Source organism: Pagrus major, chromosome 11 (assembly GCF_040436345.1).
Source record: "Pagrus major chromosome 11, Pma_NU_1.0".
Taxonomy (NCBI): Eukaryota; Metazoa; Chordata; class Actinopteri; order Spariformes; family Sparidae; genus Pagrus; species Pagrus major.
In genome coordinates, this window is record NC_133225.1 from 6,879,018 (window position 1) to 6,901,846 (window position 22,829).

The window sequence follows — 22,829 nt, forward strand, 5'->3', positions numbered from 1 at the left end:
AGCAGAAATAGTCATTTTTAAAGTCATGGACTAAATATCACAGACAATTTAACACAATGAAGGTTGGATATATTGCGGGCCTGCTGTATTAGACTGCACTGGTTTTAGCAACGTGCTCTGGAAACTGTCACGATCTGTCAACATGTTTTCTGTTGCTTGTTGCATTTGAAAACCTCAGTTCTAAAGGAGGATGATGGACGGACAATCATTTACAGACGATGTGGATTTTCACCACATTTAACCCAACTGTTGACATTTTACTTGTCAGACAGGCGTCTAGTATAGAATATAATGAGGAAATAAATAACATCTAATATCATTTGACTCACTGGATCGGCAGGCCCGCAGAACTCCCTGAATGACTGCGGTGTGTTGCTGCCGTGGATCTCCAGGACCATGCAGGGTCCAGAACACAGCTCGGTCACCATACTCTGCAGGGAGAGAGTGGGGTAATACTTAATAATAACCATCACTAATAAATGATTAATTTTTAGTTTATTAAACTTTAGTTGAGTTATTTCACTGATGATAAACAGTGAAATGCTTTACAAACCATTTATAAACAATTGTTTATTGTAAAGTTGCATCTGTTGTTTATAATACTTTATAAATGGTTAATAAATACTATAAATACTATATACTATAACTTCCTTTTTATTAATAATACAGTAAAAACTGAAATAATGACTGTGACACATTTTTACTCAAATTAAAGAGTTAAACTAATGATAATAATTTGCAATGACTCAACTACAATGAACAAGCTCTGAGAGATTTTTTCACTCCTCCAGACAAAAGGTCAGACAGTGTTTGTTATTGAATCATCAAAAGTAACAACTCTCAGAAGTGTGATGCAGGTACTTGGAATGATGGCACAACAATGTAGTGTTTACACTCACGGGATATTCTGTGACGACACCTTTGTAAACTTCATAGAATTCTTCTGCATTAGCCCGGTCCACGTTGAACTGTGAAAAAGAAACATTACTCATGAAAAACAAGTGCAAAAATGACTTTGTGTATATATCTGTGTATCTGTATGTGCTTTGAATCCTGACAAAAGCTCTATAATTGCAAAAGACCTTCAGTAATTTCCATGAAAAATGACTCAAGGTTTTCACTGATTATATTCTTAAAGGCACAGCATGAATTGTTAATATGCTCTTTTCTATTATTCCCATTAATGCACGCTCTGCATGCGGCCACAGTCACAAAACCCTGATTGATTTATTTTTTGGCCTACGGCCCAGAATGTGCATCACATCTGATGAGGCAAAACGAACGGACAGTGAGAGGTCACTGTCTGCAGCAGTGACGCTGGGGTCAATTATGAGGTCAGGCTGTATCACAGAACGTCAATACAATGCTCGTATTGATTACACGAGTATGGCTAAGATAAATGGGCATATGAGCCATAAACTCATATTTTCATTTGACTAGTTGACATGAGCACAGAGAAAGAATTGCAACTAAAGCAAACATATACTTATTTGTTTAACATTTACCATCTGAAGGGCTGAGATTTCAAATCCGGCATCAGATATGGAGTTCAGGATCTTCCCAGTCAGACCTGCAGACACACCAAAGCTGTTCATATCTATGAGCTTTTATGACACGGTTTACACAGACTGACAAGTTAGGTGTTTAGTGCGTCAATAAACTCTTCAATGAGATCCTAACCAAAGATTTTCTACAACAGCAGTCGCAGTCAATTTAAAGATAACCTCAACACAAAAGTCCTCTAATGTGTGTCTGACCTGGTTTCTTCAAAAAAAAGTATAATTACAACATTTAAGGTCATACTGATAACATTTTTATGGAGACAAATATTTTTTGAAAATAAAAAAATTACAAAGTACATATAATACAAGAAAAAAAAAAGTCACCTAGCTAGCATTAGCAACATTAACGACAGAGAACAGCGGTGTTGTAACGTGAATGCAATGGAAGGGGGAGATGTTGTTATCAGCAAAACCTTTAAAACCCTTAAAATGGCACCTATTCCTCCTAATTGATTAAGAATTCATAAATATATGAACAAGTTTAACTGCTCGACATACGGTGTCTCCTACTTCGCTGTAAAGTCTGTCTTTTGGTGTGTGTGCACTGGAGGCTTCAAGTTTCCATCACATCACACTTGTGTTTGCTGAGTGTTAGTAACTATTTGTGATGTCACAAATCATGCTCATAGGCCCGCCCCTTAAAATTTGATTCAATGAGCGCAGAGAAGATTTCCCTTTCAGTAGATTAATGTGAAAACAGCCTTGTAGTGTCAAACTCTGCACATACATCATTCTACACAGTGAAGCTCAAACGTTCAACAGTAGGAACAAGAGGAAAACACATTTATGACTGGAGGGGGACATTAAGTGAAATAGTTCACATCACAGGATCAAGCTAATAACAATACACTTATTTATATAAAGTGACTTATCATTACTGACTGTGCTACGAAGCCATCATAATGCTCCTATCCAGATATGAATCTTGTCTGTTGTTGCAATAACCTCAGACTGTAGTGTCTCCTCTGGACAAAGATTATCTTACAAATGACCTGTGTTTTAGAGTAGAGGACACGTCCTTATTATTTTTGTACACACAGTCAACACTTTAGACAGATAGATACCGAGCTGTGCCTCCTGTCACTGCTGTACGTTAGAGTAAAAATGGTAGAACCACAGTGACGAAGGTGCACCAGTGACAGTGAAGGTCAGACGGCTGCAGACACATAATTGAAAGACGGCGCCAGTCTCATAATCTCAGTCTGACATCCTGATAAATAAGTAGGCTGTGTACTCGTCAGGCAGGATAGCAGGAGTCTACATTTTCCATTAATCCTGCTGTGCATAATCACGACTTCCCGTTTGGACCAGGTGCCACCGCCGGCTATGATCGGTTTCTCTTTTATTTGTGTAATGGTTTGGTCACGGTCCAGTTATGTGTGTGTGTTAGGTAAGTAACCACCTCCCCAGCCGGCAGAGGATAGGTAGGCACACTCTCAGTGCAGCTCCCAAAACAGCTGGTGCTGTTGCTAGGAGATCCTATTCTGGGTGCCTGGCAACAGAAGCTTCTCTATTCCAGTCATGTCTGAGTACATTTTCAGTCACAACATCGCCGCTGTGATTGGCTGCGGCCTGTACACGTAGCCGTAGCGTAATTTGTCCAGTTAAGTGGTCTTCAGAGGTAATCTAATCAAGCTTTTTGATACCATTCGTCTTTGAACTGACTGACTATCCCAGTCTGGGCTCAGCTGGCCAATCCCCTCACACTGGGGTCTATTTTTGGCTCCGACCAGAGGTGTCACCTGACAGAAAATGTGTTCTCACATCAAAACATTGACAGTCATATCATTTGAATAATTTAGGACCTTTTTTAATTATTTATACCAAACTCTTGTAATTAAGCAAAATAACTGAAAACACAAAGCCAGAAATTAATCTCATGAGCTCAGTTTTTGCTTTTTCTACAACACCTCGAGACTTTCTAAAACACTAATATGATAAAAACGGACTAAAAATGAACTAAGTCTGGTAGATGAATGCCAGACCAGTCAACTAATTAGTGACTGGAACAGCGACAAAACTTGCTGCCTCTCAAATATCCTGCGACTTGTGAGCAAATATTTTCAGATCGGCCACCATCTCTTTGCAACTTAAATATTGAAATACTTTTGGTCGTCCTGTAAGTGTGTATAATTGCAGCATTTTCACAAAAAACTGAAGTAGATGGAGACTTGTAATCGTGTAATCCAAGTCTACGGAGGCCCAAACTCCCAAACTAAACAGACGTTACTTACAAAAAAGGGGGGCTTAAAGAGACTTTGATTATGCTTGACAAGCTGTTTGGAGCCTTATCATGTTTTTTTGTTTGCTGACTTTGTTTTTTTTAGTAGTCCCCATCTACTTCAGTTGTTCAGGAGAATGCTGCAATGCTGTTTTGCTGTGAAGCTCCAGAGATGTTTTGTAGACTACAAAAGGATAAGTTGATAATGACCTGATAATGAACTTTCATTTTTGGGTGCACCTATCCTTTCATGAATCTGCAAAGATCATGGTCTTAGTGAGCAAAGTAACTGTCTGCTTGAAGTTATGTCTGTTGCAAGCAAATACTTATTTAGCTGCCAGAGACCACAACATTACACAATAATACCAGAAATATTTGTGGGCTGAAATTGTGAGGTTAAATTGACTCCTCCTCAGACACAGCCCAACAGTAGAAAGGCTTGAATGTGATGTACTTTTCCATCAGGAAGAGAGCTTACATAATTAATAGCTCAACAATGAAGTGCTGAACGGTTGTTGTGACTGCTGATTAAACAAACAGGTTACAGCTCAGACACCACCAGTGTATACTAAAGATAATGAATGATAACCATCATGAATAAACACTATTCAAACACCCATCCAAGTAATTGAGGAAATTAATTTTACAGCCAACAGTTGCTCAATTCTGCCTTGCAGCGAAACCCAGCATGACTGTACTTTCATAGTTTTTTTTTTTAATGTTTTCTTTCTCATAGAAACTTCTCACGGTAAACATTTCAACTTGTCATAGCAAGAAAACCACTGGTGTAACGACTGTAACAACATTTTTTGATGCCGTCATTCCAGTGAGGTGTGGCAGAAAGTCTCGACACAGCTAGATATCAAACAGACATTATTATGTTATTTTAAGGTCAAAGTGTTCCGCCATGGGAAAGGTCTGTACACTGGGAATGAAATAACCTTCAACACATGAATACTATTTATGGTGTCTTTTCTGCTGGGTCTGTTTTGAATTATGTTGCTTCCTCTCTGGTGTTCCTTTTGAATAAACATTGCAAGCAGTGATGTTCATCTCCCGATCAAAATGTCGTGTCAGCTCGCTATGTGCACAAGTTATTCTCAGCTGATTTTGAGGACCGTTCCATGATGTTGTGATGTTGTGATGTTGTGTGTGCAGTGCTAGTTGATGCTAAATAAATACGCTAAGGATGCAGAAAGAATAAAAGGACAAAGGAAAGACAAAGAGAGCATAAAGATATTCATGGAAACTCAATAAAAACCTGCTCCAAATCAGATACCAAACAAACTACCATTGAGGATAAGCCCTCAAATCAGAAATGAAGATCAAATTAATATATATATGGGACCACAGTGAATTGCCTTTGGACTAATATGGTCAAAACAACCAGTCCAGGTCTTTCCTCCCCAGTCAACAACTTTCTGTGTGCATACTTGAGCCCTGTCCGGAGGATTTCACATTTCACAGGTCAGAGCTCTAGTGGCATGCTCTATGAACAGGGATCAGGGGTGGGCAGGGATTTAGAAAAAATCCAAAGGCAAATTCGGTAACCATGTAGTGCCTCTGTGTGACACAAACACGTTCAAACAGCCAACGGTGGACGGGGAGCAATGATTATACAAGTCAGTGGACTTGAAACTGCATACTTTATGGATGTATTAAAAGACAAGTTCAGTCATTATCTACTCACCCTGATGCAGATGGAAAGTCGAGTTATTTTTCTTTGCCTGCAAAAACATTTCTGGAGCTTCACAGCAAAACAGTGTTGCAGCATTCTTCTAAAAAAAACTGAAGTAAATGGGGACTTGTTCATCAAATCAATTTAGGATCTCAGGGCTTTTTTTTTTTTTCGACTGTTATTTTACATTTTAAAACAAGTCCTCATCTACTTCAGTTGTTTAGGAGAATGCTTCAGCACTGTTTTTCTGTGACGCTCCAGAAATGTTTTGCAGACTATGAAACTTCACCTTACTTTCCATCGGCATGAGGGAGAGTAGATAATGACTGAATTTTCATTTTAGAGTGAACCTATCCTTTAACAGACAGACACAGACACAATGATAGATTAATTGATTATATAAGCGTTGGCTTCAAACAGATGGATATACTACATGTTCCCTACCTTCTGATACAGCATGAGGTTTGATGATGCAACATGTGCAGTCTGTGTAGATGGCTGTATTCGAGGGGCCGTGGCCAATTGTGGAAGGGAAAAAGAATTCAAGCTCCTAATAAAACAAACAGAGTGAAAGCAGTTTTCACAGAGTGCATGGGCACATATGAACATGATTAAAGCCAACAGGCTAGATTCACATCCTTACTCTTGCTGCTGCAGCAAGTGAGTCAGAGCCATGTCCGACATTTTTGATGCCATCTGTTCCAAACTGGGCACGGACACTCTGCGGTGCCTCCTTCCGCGCCACAGCGGAGTCTGCAGGTCCCAGGAGCCTCCTCCAGATAGACATGGCCTCATCACCCATCAGCTCCATGGCAACCACAGGGCCCGAGGACACAAACTGCACCAGGTTACTGCGAAATGGAGCAGAGGCGGAATAACTCATTCATATTAAGCAGACTTCCTACCAGCAGTAGGTCAGCTGTGTTAACTATGTTTTAAATGTCACTACAATGTCATTAGGATTATTGTCACAGGTTCTGTTAATGATATGTTCTCTGCTGGCTCACACCTGCTCAAAACTGGCAAATCATTTACAGGCACTCACTTGAAGAACGGCTTTGACTGATGTTCCACATAAAAGTCTGCTGCTTGGCTCCTGTAATGTAAGAAAACCATAAACCGTGGAGTTAATGAGTGGCTACATTATCTTCGATGTGAACTCAATGTACTACCGACAAAGTCATTTACAGAGGTCAATAATATTTCAAGTACAAGAGATTTGTGTGGATTGTGTCTCATTTGATGTGAAAGATTTAAGCTTATTAACTGTTAAATGGTTCTGATGGGATTGTGTTGACACAAAAATTTTTTTTAGCAATGTTTATGATGAATCATTTATCAATTAATCGCAGTTAAGAACTTAACTGGTTCAAAATGTATTTACCAACAATCAGGGATGGCCACAAATACATCAAAAAGCATCTTGTCACAAATTAGAAATACTTGCTTATCAAATATATCAAAATCAAATACAAGATACTGGATTGAGAAATCCAGATTTCAAAAAATTTAAATTAGCATTAATTACCAACAGTGTGTGAAGGAAAAAACAACTTGATATATTGTCTACGTCTGTGTATTGTGTTGCAGAGTTACTCCCCTGGTGCTATGAGCTCACAGTCCGGACTGCTAGCAGCACGGCTAACTGAGCCAAATAACTAACGGCAGCTGAAGTTAGCAGCAGTTTGCGGTTACTCTGGTGTGCTGCCCCCTTATCTGTTTGGACTATGAATTCGACAGGTGGCCAATTATTGCATAATTATTGTATATTGCGCCTCCATTCTAAATCTACTAAATGAAGTAAACACAAAAGAAAACGCGACACCAGAACCCTAACCCTGACCTCAGTATTTTATTTTCCTATAATCTTTTAATACACACTACAACAAGTAAAAGTCTGGCATTCAAGTGAATAAATATCACAGGAGCATTTTATCAGCAAAGTATAATTAGCATCAGGTGAAAAAAGTGCTCACACTTGCCTTTTCTGAAACTGAGATGGTTTGATAATGTGATTGCACCATGAATGAGCACCTGATAAAAGTGTTAATTAAATGCCAAACCTGTCTGCCACTCGGCTCACCATATGCTCCCAATGTGTGTGACAAAGCACAGCCATCCATCTGTTGGTGTGACGACACTGGCGCCAAACAGCCTGTGTCTCTTGCACTGGAGTTTGTCTGATGCATTACCACAGTATGGTCAGTATGACACATTGAGGCGTCGACCTTACCATGTAAGCTTTGTCATTTTGGCTTTGGTCACAATCAGGTTGGAGGCGTAGATCGATTCAAGGACATCTCCGATCTTGGTAACGACGTCTGGCTTTATAAAAGCAAGCGTTCTGGGAAAATGGAGAGAAAGACGGACAGATAAGCCAATAAGAGGCAACTCACACTTTCACGCTTACAACAATGAATTTTTTCAGATGTGTTTTATCACATGCAAGGCTCAGTATTGTACCTTAATATGTACTGGGTGCTGCAGCAAGTAAATTGTGTCCACAGCACAGAGAAAAGCTGAAAGTCGGTGTGCTTGATCAGCCTAAGTTTTATTATTTCTCAAATACTGCCTGATTTGGATCGTTTGTTTATATTAGTTCTTTAGTTTTGTGTTGTGCTGGAAGCTGGTCGTTAGTTGATGTTAGCGGACTCAATTTCTAAACTAACGTTAGCTACTGTTGCTCTCTGTTAGCAGACAAGATGTCATGCCGTGGTGGAGAATCCAACCTGAGTCCTTCACAAAGAAATCCACATGATGATTAATACATGTAAATTACTACAAATTGTTAAACTAAGAAATGTTTTGGGTGAAAAACAAATGTTTTGTGGATGTATTGTGTTGGCATCACTTCCAAAAATAAATATATCACAAATAAATCACTTATAATAAAATTATCAAGTAGTCTTCACCAATTTAGTCAAACAAATGCAGTCAAAGTCATATTGCTGCTTTTATGATATAAATCTGCTGCTGTTTAAAAGCAGATTTCACTTTGTAAGCATCGAATTGATTAACAATATATAAAAATCTAAAAAGATCCTTCTTTAGGTGATGAAAACAAATGCAGATGACAGTGTTAAAATAAATATCTAGAGCCACAGCTGTGAGGTGTGTAACTGGAGAGAAACATGCAAAGACAAGTTGCACAACCTTACCTTTCTTTTTTGCTGCCCAGTTTGTTCGCTGTGTACTGATCTCCATAGTCGATCAGGTTGAGCTGTCGTGAGAGCACGTTCACTCGATTCCCGACGAACAGGTCCTCTGGATGGAGGTCGTCATTTTTGGTCCGTCTCAAAAATATTCGCTGGTTTTTCACATCAAACTGCAAATAAAAAGTGTGTAATTTGTTAAATCAACTAGTTGCTGACGTAAGATGTTCTTGATTACTGTTAAAAATACCTCAGAGTACACAACCAGGGCCAATTATTGCAGTTACTCTTCCTATAGCACTTGAGAAGTAAAAAAAACATTTACATTTTATTTTATTTGACATTAATAAAAACAATAAATACACCGTATGGGCTTTATGTACAATTTTTCACAAATTCTTTAACGTTTATCTCCATTGTTGTCCTTCATGAAAGGGGCTACAGGGATAGTTATCAGCAAATGACTACCTTGACATCTCATAAATACAAAAACACTAAGTTTTGCTAAACGGAGACACTATATACGACGCCTTGAGGGGAAAAATTGGATGAAGCAATAAATACTCAAAATGGGTGGATCCTGCCACAACACATCTCATCAGTATATGAGACAATAAATTATTCTAACCTGTCCCTACACCATTTTATTACAGCAGTTTTGAACCTGCCCACTCCTTCAATTTCATCATGACTTTGGGAAGCTTATTCCAACAGCTGCCGAGTATAAAAAAGGTTGTCTTGCCAGCAAGTGTTTGAAATCTGTTGGGGACAAAGTCAGTTGAGCTCCTCCTAGTGGTAAAACTGTATGAGTCCCCAAGCAGGCAAAAATAATTAGAAAGATACAATCTTCAGTACCACACACACAATTTAACCTGGTCCACCCACCCTGTTCTGTACCCTCAGCCAATTAAATCTCAAAACGAGAGAAATCCAATTCTAACAAGCTTGTTCTGTGACGACAGAGGTTTATTTTTACTCGCCTTTGAAATACCATCAGATCAAGGACAACAAGCACAGTCAAGGTGACACTGAATTAGAACACCAGTCGGTGTTTTCAAGGCCCTGATCTGAGATCTGCCAGAAAACATATCCTATGTCTGACATTTGGAAATATCTTCAAAGCCATGTCCTCTCCACATAAATGATTATCCAATACACATCAGACTGCAGATTTCTCTTCTATTGCAGTATCATTTGTCATGAGAATATAAAGCCACCAGACTTCTTTAAATTACATCTAGAACATGTTTTCTTGCATTAAAATTCCCTCTGCATTTAATTAATGTCACTTAAAATCATTCGACATAAAAATACAAAAACAGAATAAACATCTTGCCCGAGAAGTCTCCTTTAAACTTAAATGTTTGAGGCTTAAACAAACTTGAACTGCAGCAGTAACATTTACCATTTCCACTGAGCCATCTTTGGGGTAGTAGAACAGTTGGTATCGCCGCAGGAGAGCTGCCACAGGGTCATACCACTCAGTAAGAAAGGCGTAACGATCCTCCTGATTATGTCAACAAACAGATTAAATCAGAGGGACAGGAAGGCACAAAATAACCCACACTGAGCATTACAATGGTCATAAGGACATATGAGGCTATGATATTGTTACAATTTATGATTTTGTTGTCAAGTATGTGTGTAGGTCTGAGTCCCACAAGTGAAATGTTTTTACAATACTCCCAAATGAGAAAAGGAAAACACTGATAAGTAGGAGTCTAAATTGCTCGACTTAAAATGGCAGTGCTCAGCTTCATAGTTCTTGCAGTAGACTTAGCAGTCCTAAACAGAGGTTTTGCTTGTTTTAGCCCATTAACTACACCTCACACATACTATATATCACCAACGACTATCTCTCATCACATGCTTTCGTGTGTCCGATTTCTGAATCTGCCTACTTTCTTGTTAGTCTGTGTTTTGACTATTATAACAAGCTTGCAGAGATTTTAAATGTGCTTGAACCATGACACCTTTGGACTCATTTTACCGTACAGTTCTCAAGATAATTAAAGGAAAATTTAGCTATAATAACATTACAGTATTTACAATTTTCTTATATCCTTCAGAGGTCAGCTGAAAAATTCACAGCTGTCCTGTTCAAGATGGCTCCGACTACAACCATGACAAATTCAGGCTATTTTTACTGTACAGTTTGAGAGAAAATCTAAGGTAAAGTCAGCTCAAAACACATTATAAGATCGAGACTTTTCTCATGACAAATTTGATGTTATTATACTGTAAAAACTAAATAAAAACATAAAAGTACAGAATTTGTGGGGAATATTTTGCTAAAATATTCAAACTAGTTATCATCAATTTCCATACCCTTTTTTGCCTTGAAAACAGTATATCACCGCAACTCTATGTTGGATCGCCTAGCCTGAGAAAGTTTAAGTTCAATTCAAACATCCAAAGCTCCAGTATGGTTCTTTAAAGATCTGAGTTTAGTCATGTAGCAGACTGTGGTAGGTAGGTTTATGGCTCATTTAGCAAGTCTCTGTTCGTATTAACTCAAGATACATGGTGTCTTGTTAGCAGGCAGCTACCTTAGAAGCAAAGAAGTGGCATTAAATGACGAGGACTAACAATTAAGACTGACTAAGAATGATCTAAAATCAACATTTACGTAATGGCAGATCTGAGTTTTCTCATCTTGTCCACCAAAAATGATGAGGAGCTCACAAGGCAGTGGACACTATAAATACTAACGATTGCCTTGACTTAATTGATCAGATTGGCTAAAAAACTTCAGCTAAGTTTATTGAAGTCCGTTGTTAGCACTGTCACCTCAAAGTACCAGAGGCCTGTGTTTGACTTCCAGACCTGTCTGTGCAGACGTCCAGTTTCCTCCCACAGTCTTTAAGTCATGCAAGTCAGGCGGATGGAAGACTTTATCAGCCCCCTATCGTGGGTGTGTGTTCGTCTCTGTAAAGTACAACATGTCCAAGGTGTTTCCTTATCTTCTGCCCATTGTTAACTTGAAAAAGCCTCCAGCCCCTCTGACCCTGACTGAGTAGGCAAAGAAAATAAACCACCTCTATCTTCTGCTTTACAGGAACACGGGTGCAAAATAAACTCAGATATTGGTGGATGAAATATTTTTATAAAACATATTATCTTGACATTAACTGATATGCAAAGCACATGCAGACTCCCAACATTGACCTTGAGGGCATTTCCTGATGTTAAATCTTATTTAAGACACCCACAAAAACAGTAAAGTCAATGTTCATGTATATTGAGAGCAGTGCTCCAGATTCAGTCTCTTGCTTGAGAGCAAAACAGGTGCTTACTGCCATTTTATCGCCTCTTTCACCACAGCGACCTACTACTCTCGTTTACATAAACAAGGCAACAAGCTAACGTGCAGGCTGATGAGACATTTAGCTTCCTTCATACTATAGCTCCGGTTACTGAACACCTAGCCGCAGTTTGTGCTACTTTATCAGCACCAACTGTGCCTATGGGCCACCCAACTTACCATGACATACTTCACACAGCATGGAAACCATTTTTTACAACTATTAAACTCGTTATACTGACGAACCGCTAAGCTAGTTTATGAACTTTTACTTAGCAACCACAGCGCTAACGTTTCAACTTTAGCTAGTTAGTCAATGCTCAACTAGTTGCTGACCGATAGTTACCATCAAGTAATGTTGTTGTAATGCTGGTTTTAGCTTGTACATTAACGCTACCCCAGAATGCAAACATTAGATGATAAAATCAGCCTAACGTTGTTGGCTATCGGTAACGCTACTTGGCAACGTTAATGCTAATTGTTATTATGTGGGTGCTATGCTAACGTTAGCAAACAATGATCCATGTCACTACGCTCAAGCGATTTAGTTCAATAGTTTTGAGTCTCTGACTAAAGAAATTAGTTCGCGTCAATGTTATCGTACAGGCACACTTTAACTTACCATTCTGGACAAATGAACAAAGTCTACATGTCCCAAAACTGTCTTCAGCTAGCAAACGTTAGCTATCCCGGGCTGCGTTTCGTTTCTATAGTAACTGTCGTCACAAGCCATGGTGCGTTCACGGTGCATTTACCTGGTGGTGTACATATGAGTTCTGCTTCATACAGAAAGCAAACGAAGTCCCACCGCTTCAACCTTCACTAGTGAAGCTAACATGATTTCAACACACAAAATAGAGTATAAAACATAAAGTGCGTAGTCATACAGGCCCGAGTCACCACACAACCGGGTATGAAAAGGATAGGTGAGAGGGGGAAATGTTAATATCTAGTAAACATAAACATAATAATAAATATATAAAAATACACCATGCAGTTAGCGTTTATAAAATGGCGGTTTTACAATTTTTTGGAATAAAACAAATACAAAAACTGAATAATTCATAAGCTGAGCTACGTTGAAATATAAAACCCTCGTTGCATTGTCATTGTTCAACGCTCCATCTAGTGGCGGTCTGGTGGCGTTGTGGAGGTCGAAATTCCCCGAATTGTATGAATTTCGAGCGTATTTAAACGCACCCTGGCAACCCTCTGTGTTACCCGGAACAACAACAACAACAGTGTGAACAGTCGCATGAAGACCAACAGCGCGTTCAACCCAGTTGGGCCTTTAATTCTGTGTTCTGTTCATAGTTTCATCACCTCGACTGTACATGTGAGGAGCGAACAAGAGTATTGGACCTAACTTCAGTGCCTTTAGGTGTTTCTCCATGGGTTCCTCCGCTCGTCTGAGACAGTACATGAATGATAACAAACCATTAATCTTAGATGGTGGACTAGCAACTGAGCTGGAAGCACAGGGAGTCAAATTACAGGTAAATGAATCTTATTAAAAATCTTATTTCCTAGCACGCAGGCTACACTGCACGTGACATACTACACGTTACTTATAAAGCTACATCCTGACCACGTGGATCAAATGTAGCATCATGCACTTTAAATACTTTCTCTAAAGTTAACTTGACTTTAAGAGTTTAGTGTGCAGAATGATTAAACTCTATTTTATTCTATTTGTATCTTATTTATGTTAGTATGCTTTTATTAACACATTGAAACTGCCTTATTTTGACCATTATTATTCTTGCAGTGTCATATCTTGAGTAATGTAATAAACCATGTAGGCCTGTAGAGACAGTGGTTAGCATGGCAGCTGATGAAAGAAAAGGAAAATATGACTGAAAATGTGTGGTTTGATGATGATATCGTGAAATGATCACTTGGAAAATGACAGTGGTGGACAGTACCATAATCTAAAAAAAAATACTCTGTTACATGTTAAATTCCTGCAATCAAAATCTAAATTATGTGAAAGCATTAAAGTATTATCAGAAAAATATACAGCAAAAATACTCACTATGTAGCAAAAATGGGCACAGTCACTGTGACATCATCATATATAATGCATTATTATTACTATTATCATTATTATTTATGCAGTAACACATTAGCTGCATTTTAATGTTGTAGCTGTTTGCAGTAAAGCTGATTTTGTTTATTACTGGCTGGTTTAAATTACTGTATTTTATATGCTCATTATATGTTTTATAAAACCTCCATCTGAAAAATAACTAGTAACTACAACTGCCAAATAAATGTAGTGCAGTAAGAGCATTAAGAGGAGTAAAACAAACTACTCAAGTGCAGTGCAAGTAGCTCAGAAATAAGTTCAGTACTTTGGTTGAACTACCATAATAAATCCGATAGGTGGCGCCATTTGTCATGTGCTCACAGGCAATGATGACCTCTGTGTGGGAGCTGAGACACCTTTGGACACATAGGCAACATAATGCAAATACGTATTAATTAAAAAGTTGTTCACATACAAATGAAAATAATTGAAATGTCTGTCTGTGTTTGTCTCACACATGTAGGGAGATCCTTTGTGGAGCGCCAGGCTTTTGCACACTAATCCCCAGGCCATAAAAGATGCTCATTACAGGTAGGTCCACTCAAAATACTGTAGCTGCACAGATTAATCAAAAGGTCAATCCAAAGAAAGTTAATCTGCTACTGCTCGGATAATTGGATAATCGTTTTAAGTCATTTTTACAGCAAAAATGCCAAACGTTCTCTGGTTCCAGCTCCTGATGCACAGGATTGATAAATAGCTGTAGAAATGAGTTTTTAAAAATGTGACCACAGTTTAAAGAGGTGATCTATCAACAGGTTTCTCCTCAGTGGTGCTGATGTCATCACAACAGCTACATACCAGGCGAGTATCACAGGGTTCATCAATCACCTGGACGCGAGCTCTGAACGCGCCAATGAGCTGATGATGTCTGGAGTTCAACTGGCCAAAGAGACGGTGGAGAGATTTGTCTCTGACACTCGTCCAAAAGGTGCCAAACTATACAATTGGGTATTTGTCAAAGAGACGCCTGTAAACTATGACGCTATTTCATTGTGTCTGTTTATCCCTGAAGGGCAGACGTGTCCCTTGGTGGCGGGCTCTGTTGGACCGTACGGGGCCTTTCTGCACGACGGCTCAGAGTACACCGGGGCTTACGCGCAGGAGATGAGTGTTGAAGTGAGTGTCTCAGCTGCTCATACTGGTTACATCTGAAGTCATTATGCATGCTGTTTGAAGGTGACTGAATTTGGTCCAAGGTTGTCACTCAGTAGCTAAGTTGCATTGTGGGTAATGTAGGTCAAGGTCCAGCACTGCACTCCTCTTGAACTCCTTCCCTTGGACTCATTATGGACGGTTTAAAATCAGCAGAACCAGAGAGATCGACTTGCGTCTTTCTATTCAAAACCTGGTGCCTACATTACCCACAATGCAACTCAGCCACTGAGTGACATCACTGGAGGCACTTTATCAGATTACATACAGCTTCATCTGGAGCCACAAAAGACTTTAAACTTCTTTTTTCACATATGCAGTCGTTCTCCTCAAGACCTGTAAACACACTTTAACGTGGAAGATTGGTGGAGTTACCCTTTAAGTGCTCTCTGCTGTCTTTTTTCTCTTCCAAGGAGCTTAAAATTTGGCATCGGCCGCAGATGGACTGCTTAGCTGCAGCAGGAGCTGATCTCATAGCTTTTGAGACAATCCCGAGTATCAAAGAGGCGGAGGCTCTGGTCGAGCTGCTCAGGGAGTTTCCCGACTCTAAAGCCTGGCTCGCCCTCTCGTGTAAGGTAACCACTGCTGCTGAACAGCATAACTACTGTTGATTCATTGTTAACTGTTGTGCATCAAAATGATTCACGTTTTGTACAAAAACACTGTCAGGATGGGAAGTGCATATCAGACGGCAGCCTGTTCACCGACGTGGTGCAGATTGCTAATCGGTCCCAGCAGCTGGTTGCTGTAGGAGTCAACTGCTGCTCACCAGCGCTGGTGGAGCCGCTGCTGGAGTCTGCCGGGTCACTGCTGAGCCCAGACATGAGCTGGGTGGTGTACCCCAACAGTGGAGAGGAGTGGAACACTGAGCAGGGGTGAGTCTGTCGTCACTGCGACATGTCAAACTCAGCTTTGGCCCACGAGGCCTATTTTCCTGCTAATGCTTTTGCACTTTTAAGTAAAAATGTGAACACAGGTCTTCACTCGTGTTATTGCTGCTCTCGCTTTTAAGTAAACCCTGCTGTTTCTTTATTTCCTTACAAAGGTGGCTGACATCAGAGAAAACATCAGCATTAGTACCTGAGCTCAGTCGTACATGGATGAAGCAAGGCGCTGCTTTGATAGGTAAGGTCACGTTTTCTTTCATTAAAGGATAAGTTCACCCAAAAATGAACATTCAGTCATTACTCTCCTCATGCCGATGGAAAGTCGGGTGAAGTTTTGTTGTCCACAAAGCATTTCTAGAGCTTCACAGCACAGCAGTGTCGCAGCTTTCTGTTTTTCTGTATTCTCTCTGATGACTCTCTCTTTGTCCATCAGGAGGCTGCTGCCGGATCAGTCCCGCTCACATAGCCGAGCTGCGACGCCAGGTAAAAGGAAGTTGCACGTCTACGGACTCTGCAGTGTGACTGGACCGAAAATGTGATGATGACTGTTGTAAAGAAAGATGTCTGTTCCAGGAGTTTATAAAAAACTTAATTTATTGGAAAAGAAATAAATAAACCACTACATCAAATGACACTTGTGTTGGGTCAGAGACGTGTGGCGGAGGTGCAAACAGATTGGTGACAACAAACCATGTCTGTACATGAACATGAAAAATGAACCATGCAGTCTTCACTTTCAGTAGTTTTCACATTTTGAACGATTTTTCGAGGGATCGAGGGATTCCACTATCACGTCTGTACAGCTCCCGACTTTTAAAAACTGGGATCATCTACGCGACGGTTCTTACTGTAGGTTTCACACAAGCACAACAAAATGTCAGCAGCTTTCACGACACTGGAACTGGACGGTATTTCCACTGAACTAACCACTGCACGTCAAAACAAGCCCATCTACCTGTACAATGAATTATGGGAAGTGTGTCATCTTTGAACAGAATTTACAGCTGAAAGTGTGTGAATGTCATGTTTATCCTAGAGTTGAGTATAATGTGCACAGTATCACTGCAGTGAGGTTAAGGTGATGCGATATAACCGTGATTAAATAAAGATAAATATGATTAGCAGTAGGATGGAATACAAATAGTCCTGTAGTGAGAACTCCTAGTATCCCCTTTTAATATAACACAGGGGATGGACTAAATAACAGAGACACCTTATAATACAGTAGCTGTGAGGTTGTAACCACTCAATAGTTCATTTTTGAGGCCGTAGTGCTGTCAAGAAAATGCCCTGTGAGGTCTTTGATTACAACTCATGCGTTAGCAACTCCAACAGCAGCAGTTCTGCCTTCGTATGCTCTATTGAAAGCATAAGAAATGGTGATAGTAAGACCTTTATTCACTGACGCACACTGCTGTTATGTAATGTGGCTCATTTGTGTAGCTGCCGTTGTTATTGATTTAAAGTAGTCGGTGTACATTTGCAGACACGAAACGTGGCAAAACAAAATGCGTCATTAGGCAGATCCTTACTGACAACTACGTTAGAATAGTAGATTAAAAGCATTAAAAACTACAAATATGGCCCCAAAAATGACAGCTGAGTTGATTCTACATCTGACAGTCTTTAAAAAACACGTACAAGTCATACAAGTACAAGTCTGGTGATATTCTGTAATTTTCTTATTGATGACCAATCCCATGAAAAGGCAATAATGAGTGAGTGAGAATGAGTAAAAAGTGTCTGCGTGTCAAAATCCTGGTTTATCTTATTCCTCTGCGACAGAGCTCCATTGATCATATTCACACAGCGGCCATTTTCCTCAGACGTCGAGCTCAGTGTGGGAAACTTGAATCCTACGATAACGCTGTGCTGCTGTGTTGCAGGTTGAAAAACGTAGAGAATGTGACAAATTGTTATCATTTCATCATCAAGTAGGAACTGAGAAGTTATTGCTTTTACACCACCTTTGTTTGTTCACACTGAACCAAGCAGCGCCGGCTTAAAGCCACTCCAGTGTGTCATTTCATACAGCATGCCGGCGTTGCAGAACCAAAAGAGGCGTGACGGTACACATCGTGGAACCCAGCAGTACCACAGTGGAGTTTCCCACCCTGAGCGTGATGTCAGAGGAAAACGGCCACTGTGTGAATATGGTCAGTCATTTCAAAAGAGAGCGAATATTCATCCAAACTGAATCTTAATGTCACTCTGTAGCTGCTGGATGTGTAAATAAGCAACTGTAATGCTTCATTAAGTTCACCACATCAACTTCGGAGATGATGGCGTAGCAGTATTTTGTTGACTAGTTTCCTCTGCCTCCATGTGGCCAAAACAAATCATTCTCACAGGTTTAAAAATTAAGCTGTATATTTAAGGATTTACTTCTTGAGTTGTAAATAATGAACTTAAGCCTGAGTGCCACAGACAGGGTAAGGATGTCAGGAAGTATTTAGAGAGCATCAACTTGTCATTTTGGTCTTTTCATGGGATTTGTTGGCAGTTAATTATAGAATAACACCAGACTCATCCACTTAGGGTGACTGTACTGTATTGTAAGGTCTGCTACTTAACGTCCCATTAAACCTCGTCAGTCTGTGATGTCTTCTTCAAGGTCGCTGTCAGGGGAGCTCCTCTGTCTGTACTCTGTAGTGTTGGACAGCCGTTTCCAGTTGGTGTCTTTCTGACTTCCCATACTGTGTGAGCGTCCCAGGTTGGCCAGGCGCTTGGACGACGTCCTCTCCTCCGTGTCATCCGCGACGCCTCCGTGTGCCCTCTCTGAGCCCGAGTGGTGGAAGTCGTGGCGCAGGTTCTCCAAGTTAAGAGCCCAGGGGCCGAGCTTCTGCCAGTTCACCCTCTGGAAGGCCATGATGCAGTGCAGGTTGCCACCCACCTGTGAGCCGGGGAGTAATCTTTCAGTTAGGCTCAGACCCAGAAATGTTCACATAATCAGTGATATTTTAAAAAAAACAGCTGTGAGATGAAGAACCTTTTTGGTTTTGCGGCGCTGAATCCCCCTCTCCGTGTGACGGATGTCCAGGTATTCTGGGTTTTGTGTGTTGAGGTCGGTCACGATGTCGAGCCATCTGAAAAGAGAGGCTCCATGTTCAACGGCTCATCTACAGCACGCAACTGAACACGGCAGAGACTGAACAGAGACGGAGCTTACTTTTTACAGTGAATCGCTGGGTGTTTCCTGCTGGGCTCTCCAATAAGGATCCAGTACTCCGTTTCATTTGTGGGGAGAGGGCCCCTTTACAGGAAACAGAACAATTATCAGGAGGGCTGTGATTAACGATGATTTTCTTCATTGTACAATTATTTGTTTGGTCTTTAAGGTGCAGCTATTAGCTAGTTAGCAGTGCAGCTAGTGGTCCATACTGTGAACTGGGGGAGTTTTGATGTTTACACGACTAGCAATGGAGCTTTAGCTGGTTAGCATGCTAACTCCAGTAGATATCTCTGCAGCAAAATACAGATGTTGTAATGTCAAAATGGTCATTTCTTCACATTCTGTTGATAATTTTCATTCATTTTTTAATCTTTTCAACTAAAAACTTTTACATAGTGCACCTTTAAGGGATTTAACAGCGTTTTCTTTTTAGTTGAACAAACAATTTATTATAATTTCACAAATAATGTCCTGACAGACATGAAACTTGATATATTTTTTTAGCAACACTAATACATTAGAATTCAATAAGTAAATGTACACAGTATGATAATCAAGTCAATTTTCAGACCATCATATACCTTGAAAACTGTATATTACTGCAACCTACTGCAGTTTAATTGGTAATGAAAAAAATCTAATTAAACAGGAGTGATGCGACCTACCTATACGCTTTTGCTGCTTTGAGTGGAGTGGCTTCAAAGCCCACTGGGCAGAAGTAATGGTTCTGGCAGTGGTAAATGTAGGCCATATACTCATCCTTCAGCCCTTGTGTCAGTTTCATCAGCGCTCCTTCAGCTTAAAAAAGATTTGAGTGGTTATCGCTTCTGTTTGATGTCTTTATGAGCAGACATGTAGTTGAGTTTGACAGCTGAGGGAGAGACTCACCTGTTTCTCCTGCTGTCTTGTGTTTCCCATGTGGTTTGTACAGAATGTAGGAGCAACCTCGCACTCGGAAATTGTCGTTGATTTGTCTGAACCATCTGCAAGAAATAGCAACAGATGACTGAGCTGCATACGTTTTCTGAAACTGATAGTAACTGTAACTGGAGTATTCAGAGAGACAGTACAAGCAGTTTTGTGTACCGCATTAGCGTAGCGTTGCCAGTGAAGGGACCGAACTTGATTTCTTCAAAAGGTGGCTGAAAACCCAGAATATGCAGAGCCTCCTCCTGAGAGATGGGTGGAAGACTAGAAATGAAAATAAATACAGTTAGTGTCTCTGCAGCTGGTAAAGGTGCAGTATGTAAGAATTTAGTGAAAAAAATTAAAATAAAATAAAAACTATCCAGCTAGCCCCTAGCAAAATTGTACATCAAGAGCTGGTATTCTGATATTAAACAGCACCAACAGTGCCCCTGTGCTCCGAGCTCCCAATCCAGAAAGAGCGAGCTAATACGACCCTGTAGCAGCATTGTTAAATGAGCTTACTAGCTAATGGCAGCTACAGTTAGCAGCACTAAGCAGTTGGTGATGTGCTATGAGTAGGAATTCATCAGCTGGCCACTTCTTACATATTGCACCTTTAAGTCTGATAGACAGCAGTATGTGCTGCTCACCTCCCTGCACCCAGAGTGCTGTACAAGAAATTCCAGCAGGACACCAATGACGAGATTCCACATGAAGTCTTGTACTGCGGCCGACTGATGCAGTACCTGATGCGGGAGAGGAATAAATCATAGGACACATTAATAAGACTGTTACTGAACTAACAGCACTCCTCCAGCCTGGCGTGACTCCACTGGGTCACTAAATATAACATTACCATCTTCTGAGGTCGAGCACTTTTCTCTGTTTGATCTCCTCCAGTGAGGCGTGAGGAGACGCGTCTTGCAGATTACGGCTGGGTCTGTCCGATGACTTCATCTTCTTGGTGCCGCATTTCTTCACATTGCCTGAAACAAAACCCGAGTCGATGAAGGCTGAGCCAGGATTGAAACTGTCAAAACAACAATCGACTAGCAGATAAATAATCGAAATCTTTCCTATTATTGCAGGAATTACAGCTTTACGTTAAAATGATGAAGCCAGTTTAAAGGTGCAATATGTAAGAATTTACGTAAGAATTGGGGGCAGCACATCATCAGGATAGCCACTAACTGCTGCTATTTGTAGCTAGTTAGCTCTGTTAGTGTCAGTGCATCTATCAGTCCAGACTGGGAGCTCGGTTTATCGGGTCATGTGTTGGTGATTACATCACTAGCACAGGAGTTTTGGACCGGTGTGGGCTGGGGTTAGCTGTTTAGCATGCTTACATCAGTAGATATCTCTGCAACACAATACACAGACTCATAATGTCAAAACTGTCATGTCGTTACATTCAGTCGATCATTTTAGATGCATTCAACTAAAATTCTGACATACTACACCTTTAATTGTCTGACAAATGATATGTTTGTATAATGACGCTTCTATAATAACATGTTTCTCACTTGTTCTTGTTTTTCTAGTGAGCACAGCATTGAAGTCTGTGGTATCGATCTCCCAGGCCAAAATAGGCTTCATGTGACCAGAGGACACCTCCACCATGTCACAGTCCCCGTCTGACCCCACATGGGCTCCTCCAGACTGGCCAGCGCTCAAGTCAGCAGAGGGTTTGGCCTTCACAAGCGATGGCCCATCATCCTGCTTGCTCGGCACCACATCCCTGGCTGCGTTTGGGGGACGGTACACAGAAGGAGCCTGGTTGAGAAGGGCATAATCTGAGCAGACCGTGTAGAACTTCTCCCTGGAGTGCGTGACCGGACAGGTCCACGGCAGGTGGAGCTCAGCGCTCGACGCCCTCCTTACTCTCGCAGCATCCCGGGCGAGGGAGCTGATCAGACCTCGCTCCTCCTCCCCATTGGGGGGCTTTTGCAGCCCTGACGGTTCTGCTGGCCCAGATAGGTTTGCTCCTTGACCTTCTGATGTGTTAGGCATCGAACAGCCACTCATGTGATGGATGACAGAACTGGCCGAGGCTGACTGGGATGGCTGCCTTTGCTGGGGATGAAAGGAGAGGCAGATTCAGAAGCACTATATGGATAAAAGATGGAGATGGAGATGGAGATGGAGGTGCACTGATGGAGACTCAGGGGACATCTGATCACATCAACACTGTTTATCAAAGTCATAACCCTGAATGTCCCTGAATTTCAGCTTAGACAGCATCATGTAACATTACCTCTAACCTACAACAAGTCACCTAAGTCTGGTAGTTACTGAACATTAACTAGCTAACATGTCACCTGCACAGACGCTGTAGTCGGAGTGGGCGCACAGCTGCAGCTATCAGCGCTGTACTGAGAGGTAAACACGCCCAGCGTCACCGTTATTCTCCTTTTATCGTACCTTCAGCAATGTCTGAGTACCAGACGGGGCCGACAATTAGCAAAAAAACACGTCAAGCTAACCACTTATAACCAACCCTAGGTGCACATTAGCTCGAGACATGTTAAAAAATGAACGATAACAATTGCGAAACGTCGTCCCGCTGACCTGCGTCCACTTCCTGTGCAGGTTTAACGGACTGTACCATTCTGAGTAACAACCGGGGTGCACAAAAACAACTCAAGCTAGATAATAACCTAAAACACTTAAGTAAACAATTCAGACAAATACAAACGTAAT

The 22,829-nt window shown here is 40.8% G+C and overlaps 3 protein-coding genes across 5 annotated transcripts in view; 1 reads left to right on the top strand and 2 right to left on the bottom strand.

Annotated features, from left to right (window-relative positions):
• The window catches only part of nme7 (NME/NM23 family member 7), a 21,126-nt gene extending 8,487 nt beyond the window's left edge, over nucleotides 1-12,639 (bottom strand). The window contains exons 1-10 of one of the 2 annotated variants that reach the window (XM_073475967.1): nucleotides 12,540-12,639; nucleotides 10,019-10,120; nucleotides 8,620-8,786; nucleotides 7,695-7,805; nucleotides 6,507-6,557; nucleotides 6,105-6,312; nucleotides 5,906-6,011; nucleotides 1,506-1,570; nucleotides 900-968; nucleotides 330-431 (exon numbers count right to left, since the gene is read on the bottom strand). In XM_073475967.1, the coding sequence (XP_073332068.1) occupies nucleotides 330-431; nucleotides 900-968; nucleotides 1,506-1,570; nucleotides 5,906-6,011; nucleotides 6,105-6,312; nucleotides 6,507-6,557; nucleotides 7,695-7,805; nucleotides 8,620-8,786; nucleotides 10,019-10,120; nucleotides 12,540-12,542 (984 nt within the window). In that variant the 5' untranslated portion in view covers nucleotides 12,543-12,639. Of the gene's footprint in view, nucleotides 1-329; nucleotides 432-899; nucleotides 969-1,505; nucleotides 1,571-5,905; nucleotides 6,012-6,104; nucleotides 6,313-6,506; nucleotides 6,558-7,694; nucleotides 7,806-8,619; nucleotides 8,787-10,018; nucleotides 10,121-12,263; nucleotides 12,349-12,539 lie in introns of those variants that run through there. The other variant, XM_073475966.1, reaches the window with a different exon arrangement.
• A 527-nt stretch (nucleotides 12,640-13,166) lies between these two features.
• LOC141004664 (uncharacterized) lies at nucleotides 13,167-16,680 on the top strand. The gene is made up of 8 exons (XM_073476316.1): nucleotides 13,167-13,413; nucleotides 14,470-14,537; nucleotides 14,765-14,937; nucleotides 15,022-15,125; nucleotides 15,575-15,736; nucleotides 15,831-16,036; nucleotides 16,207-16,286; nucleotides 16,482-16,680. The coding sequence occupies exons 1-8, from the start codon at nucleotides 13,309-13,311 to the stop codon at nucleotides 16,568-16,570; spliced, it is 987 nt and encodes a 328-aa protein (XP_073332417.1). The 5' UTR covers nucleotides 13,167-13,308; the 3' UTR covers nucleotides 16,571-16,680.
• Nucleotides 16,681-17,922: 1,242 nt separating this feature from the next.
• LOC141004663 (basic immunoglobulin-like variable motif-containing protein) lies at nucleotides 17,923-22,673 on the bottom strand. Of its 2 annotated transcripts, none has more exons than XM_073476315.1 (10): nucleotides 22,551-22,673; nucleotides 21,653-22,202; nucleotides 20,986-21,115; nucleotides 20,780-20,875; nucleotides 20,307-20,411; nucleotides 20,109-20,203; nucleotides 19,886-20,018; nucleotides 19,218-19,301; nucleotides 19,038-19,134; nucleotides 17,923-18,941 (listed from the first exon to the last, which is right to left on the bottom strand). In XM_073476315.1, the coding sequence occupies exons 2-10, from the start codon at nucleotides 22,152-22,154 to the stop codon at nucleotides 18,639-18,641; spliced, it is 1,545 nt and encodes a 514-aa protein (XP_073332416.1). In that variant the 5' UTR covers nucleotides 22,155-22,202; nucleotides 22,551-22,673; the 3' UTR covers nucleotides 17,923-18,638. The 2 variants fall into 2 exon arrangements, with proteins under 2 accessions (XP_073332416.1, XP_073332415.1); XM_073476314.1 differs by having other exon boundaries at nucleotides 22,448-22,673.
• Nucleotides 22,674-22,829: the final 156 nt, after the last annotated feature.

What these genes read in the sequence shown, in the direction of transcription:
- LOC141004664 (XM_073476316.1), top strand. Translation starts at nt 13,309, where the DNA reads ATGGGTTCCTCCGCTCGTCTGAGACAGTACATGAATGATAACAAACCA. An exon ending in CACAGGGAGTCAAATTACAG is followed by an intron (nt 13,414 to 14,469) that starts GTAAATGAATCT and finishes TCACACATGTAG; the next exon opens with GGAGATCCTTTGTGGAGCGC. An exon ending in CGCAGGAGATGAGTGTTGAA is followed by an intron (nt 15,126 to 15,574) that starts GTGAGTGTCTCA and finishes TTCTCTTCCAAG; the next exon opens with GAGCTTAAAATTTGGCATCG.
- LOC141004663 (XM_073476315.1), bottom strand. Translation starts at nt 22,154, where the DNA reads ATGAGTGGCTGTTCGATGCCTAACACATCAGAAGGTCAAGGAGCAAAC. An exon ending in CAAGACAGCAGGAGAAACAG is followed by an intron (nt 20,019 to 20,108) that starts GTGAGTCTCTCC and finishes ATCTTTTTTAAG; the next exon opens with CTGAAGGAGCGCTGATGAAA. An exon ending in AAAGCAGCAAAAGCGTATAG is followed by an intron (nt 19,302 to 19,885) that starts GTAGGTCGCATC and finishes TTTCCTGTAAAG; the next exon opens with GGGCCCTCTCCCCACAAATG.